This window comes from Trichosurus vulpecula, assembly GCF_011100635.1.
Source record: "Trichosurus vulpecula isolate mTriVul1 chromosome X unlocalized genomic scaffold, mTriVul1.pri SUPER_X_unloc_1, whole genome shotgun sequence".
In the NCBI taxonomy this organism is placed as follows: Eukaryota; Metazoa; Chordata; class Mammalia; order Diprotodontia; family Phalangeridae; genus Trichosurus; species Trichosurus vulpecula.
In genome coordinates this window covers 8,046,096-8,050,285 of record NW_023494377.1, presented here as the reverse complement: position 1 = coordinate 8,050,285, position 4,190 = coordinate 8,046,096, and the positions used below count along the sequence as shown (strand labels likewise).

General features: G+C 50.1%; 1 protein-coding gene across 1 annotated transcript; it reads left to right on the top strand.

The window, feature by feature from the left end:
* Nucleotides 1–2,497: 2,497 nt before the first annotated feature.
* On the top strand, nucleotides 2,498–3,745 carry LOC118833042 (mortality factor 4-like protein 1). Its single transcript, XM_036740432.1, has one exon. The coding sequence runs from the start codon at nucleotides 2,498–2,500 to the stop codon at nucleotides 3,743–3,745; it is 1,248 nt and encodes a 415-aa protein (XP_036596327.1).
* The last annotated feature ends 445 nt before the right edge of the window (nucleotides 3,746–4,190 follow it).

Below are 4,190 nucleotides of genomic sequence, written 5' to 3'. Positions count from 1 at the left end.
CAGAACCTTGGTTTTTAGACAGTTAATATGCAATTTGGAGGGAGTGAAAAACAGGAAAAACTGGATTGTAGGAATTGAGCTACCTGGCTTATTATTGGTGGAGATGATGGGAAGACATTCAGGTAAGACAGAGAGCAGTTTTGTGACATTCCTTAAGTAGGGTGGGAGGGAGAGTAATTTTGTGGTTTCTCCAAAATCAGGCGATTTATAAGCAGCTGAAACTTGGCTTCACAAAATGGTGGATAAAGACAAAATGGAGTCACAAATGTTATTTTTAAAAGTATCGTCATTGAAAGGTTGTGAGAGATTTAGCTGCTGATGTCTCCCCCTTGTCTGGCAAATAAGCAGCAAGGGAGAAACAGAACACCTAAGTAGTGGTAGGAGCAGGTGGGCATCAAAGGAAGAGTGGGCATGGGAAAAAGATCACCAGAGAGAAGATCATACTGTGCTTTGTAGAGGTGAAATGTGAAATGGCCAATACTGCCTTGCAAAAATGGTTCCATGTTCCAATGATGCTTGGATAATGGCCTGCTAATAGTAATGAGTAAGCTGTAGAATTCTGTTCTGGTCATTCTGTAATATGTCCTATGATTCTTTTGGGCTTTCTAAGAATAAATCACCTGTTCCGGGTCCTCATTTATACATTAAGTACCGTCTTTGACTTTCCTTTTTTGGGAAGAAACCCTAGACAAGAGGAAAAAATAGAATTTTCTCTGGGGTGGTGAGGGTGGGGGTGATGAACCAATGGTTGTGAGAATGGGTGACCCAATCCCCTGAGGAGAGTTCAGGCTCTTCTTGAGCCAAACCTGGGCAAACCATGATAACAGGTAAAAGTGATGAACATCCTAGGAGTGGGGGGAGGTAGGGATAACCTTGGGACCTCAGCCGAACAGCTGCCTCTGCCACTAAGCAAGACTATTTTATTTCATCTTATTGGATTCAGGCCATGGTTCTAGCCTGTCTACATCCTTTTGGATCCTGACTTTGTCTTCCTGAAGGTTAGCTCTCCCTTCTAGCTTGGTGTCATGTGTACAGGATCATAGGGTTGAGAACTGGAAGGGACCCAGGAGGTCATATAATGCTAACTGCTCATTTATGAAGGAGTAAAAAGAGACATAGAGAGGGGAGGGAGAATTGTCCCAAGTTACACAGCTAGGAAGTAGCAGAGCTTTTATATGGACTCTAATCCTCTGATTTCAGCCCAATGTTCTATCATATTCTGATGGAGCCTAAAAATGGAAGGTGTAACCATCTGCCAAGATCAAAGAGGCCCTCGGGATCATAGGACAGGAGAACTGAGTCTGGAGCATCCCGCTGGCCGTCACTCAGGGGGTTAATCCAAAGAAGAATGCAATGGCCATTTGGCCAGATTCGCTTCCATCCGGGCCTTTTCCCACATTTGCCAGATAGAATTGGGGTACTCGACGATTACTCAGGGGCACAAACAAGATGGAGCAGACCCAAAGCAGACCAGAAACATGGAATCTTTGTCAAAACACACCAATGTCACCACACTTGCTGAAGTATATAATCCCAGGCCTAAATTTGAGCATAATATACAATGTGTATTGTTTCTCAAAATAAATAGTAACAACCATTGAACAGGACCACAAATATATCAGGAAGACAACTTTATTATCCTACCTGTTTTTTCGTGGAGGGAAAACTATCACGGTTGTGAAACCATGTCTCTACCTCGGCTATTTCGCACACTCACTGACTGGAACATGTGTGTTTAAAAAGTGCCTTTTCAGAAATGGTGAACAGACTGATGGTATAATGGCTAAAAGGAAACAAGTATTTTACAGAATAACGGAGCCCTCTCTCTCACTGCGGCCCCACCCCCACCCCCGCCATGACACACTTAGCCCATCTCGTGCATGGCGGCGTGAGGTCTCCTCACACTTGCTGGGAGGTATTTATTTAGTCCCAAGATGCTGAGACTCTTCCAAATTCCTTAAACCCAAGCACAGTCGTAGTTTGAACATTATCGCCCAAACGCCCTGTATTTTATAGATGGGGAAACTGAGGCACATAAGAGGGAAGAGACTTGATCAAGACACAGCCAGGAAATGGCGGGGCTGACATTTGAATTTAGATCCTGGATTTTTCCGATACAACACTGTAGGTTCTGGCAACCCCCATCCCCCACACCGCCCCCCCCCCCGCCCCCATCCCCCGCCTCCCGCCCCCCCTCCCCCATGTCTCTCCCGCCCTCTCTCTGGGCAATGGCCTGGAGGTGATAGGCTGGTACATTTAGGCGGGTCTTTAACCCCGCCCCTTCCCTCTCTGTCTCCCCGCCCCCCTCAGCCACCGTCGCAAACCCAACCACCCTGCTGAGGAGAGTGAAAGTGGCGGTGGTTTCGCGGCTCAGCAACCCAGACCAGAAACCCTCCGACCCCTGTGCCCTGGCCAGAGATCTTGGGGGCCGGCCAGCCAGCTGTCCAGGTATCGGAAGTCGCCCAAAGAGGTGCCTCAGGCACTAGCCAGCTGAGTAATGGCGTTTTCCAAGCCCGAGAGTAGCCCTGTCAGAGACTTGCCCATTTTCCTAGCCGGGGAGATGGTGTTGATTTTCCAAGGGCCCAACATGCGCAAGGCCCACTGTATCTGGGTGGATGTGGAGAACAATCAGGTCAAATACCTAGTCCGTTATCCATCTGAGAGCGAAATCGCTCCAGTCAGGAGTGGGGCTGCGGCCTTTTCCAGTGCGCCCTTCTGGCGGCACCCACCACCTCAGATCCGACCCACCCCAAGTGGCCCAAGGTTGTGGCCTATCCACAGCAGCAGCCAAGGCAGCGCCATGTGCCTGGGAACTCCCAGAAGCGACTACAGCCAGTCCATGGTCCTGGGAAGGGGGGGCAGGGGCCTCGGGCTGCCTGTTGCCCCCCAGGTATTCTCTCAAAGGCCGATGTACCCCGTTGCGCCCCATGGTTGGGCCTATGACTGGCTCTCCGAGGGTAATGTGCTGCGCTTCACTGCTGCCTACATGCAGAGGGACCGACATGCCTACGTCCTCCTCCAGATAGCGGCTGAGAGAAAGCAGCACCAGACACGTCCTGTTACTGCCTCCTGGAGTACTGCCCACTGCTACCCAACGGAGGACAGGGCCGTTGGGGGAGCAGTGGCACAACCAAGCCTGGTGATGGGTAGGGGGTATGCTGGAGGGAGAGGAAACATGCCATGGAGAGACAGGGATGCTACTGCAGGGCCAGAAAAAGAATCCCTGGGCAGGCAGCAAATCGAGGTCCTCCTGCCCCAGGCCCTGAGGTGCCTGCTTGTGCAAGACTGGGAGCTGGTGACCTTGGAGAAGAAGTTCTTCATCCTGCCTGCCCGGAAGACCGTCCATACCATCCTGAGTGAGTATGCTGCTTTCCATCCAAACCACCGGTCCAGAGACAAGAAGCGTGCTGTCAGTGGACTAGTGGCTTTGATCAAAGAGTACTTTGACATGGTGCTGGGTACCCAGCTGCTCTACAGTTTTGAGAGACCTCAGCATGCTGAGGTCCTGGCCCGTTACCCCACTTATCAGATGTCCCAGATCTATGGAGGTATCCATCTGCTGCGCCTTTTCCCACAGATGGGCTCCATGCTGGCTTCCACACCTCTGAGTGAGGGCAACCTCAATGTTCTGCTGAGCCATTTGCAAGATTTCCTGGAATATCTGGCCCGTCATCCTTCTCAGCTATTTACAGCAGCCACTGATTACCAGGTGGCTTCTGCTGAATACCAGAAAAAAGCTGAGTAAGGGCTTGGGGGGCTTGGCTCCTGCCAGATTAGCATTTCCTGGAGCCAATCTATTGGGTCTATAGGCCCATATCTTGCCAAAATGATCTGTTCCTATAGTGTGTTTGCATTGTTTCAGGGTTGATGTTTGTTCCTTTAAATTTCCCCTTAACTACTTCCATGGAGGAAGCCTCTTCTCTCCTTGCAGAACAGTAACTAGTGTTTGCAGTAATGGACATAGAGACTGGGATGCCGAGAGGGAACATTCCCTGCCTGCCTAGATGACCACAACGCCTGCTGTGTACTCTGCATCCTGATGGCTCCACACCTCAGCACTTAGGAACTGTGTTAATGCTCAGTAACCAAAACCCTTCATTGAAGATTGTCAGTGCCAAAGATATTGTCACTTTAACAGGGTTATCTGGGTCATGGACTGGTTACCTGCCCCTTCTTGCAAAGTGACCGGC

Bases quoted from the DNA above. Each gene is read 5' to 3' on its own strand.
- LOC118833042 (XM_036740432.1), top strand. From the start codon at position 2,498: ATGGCGTTTTCCAAGCCCGAGAGTAGCCCTGTCAGAGACTTGCCCATT.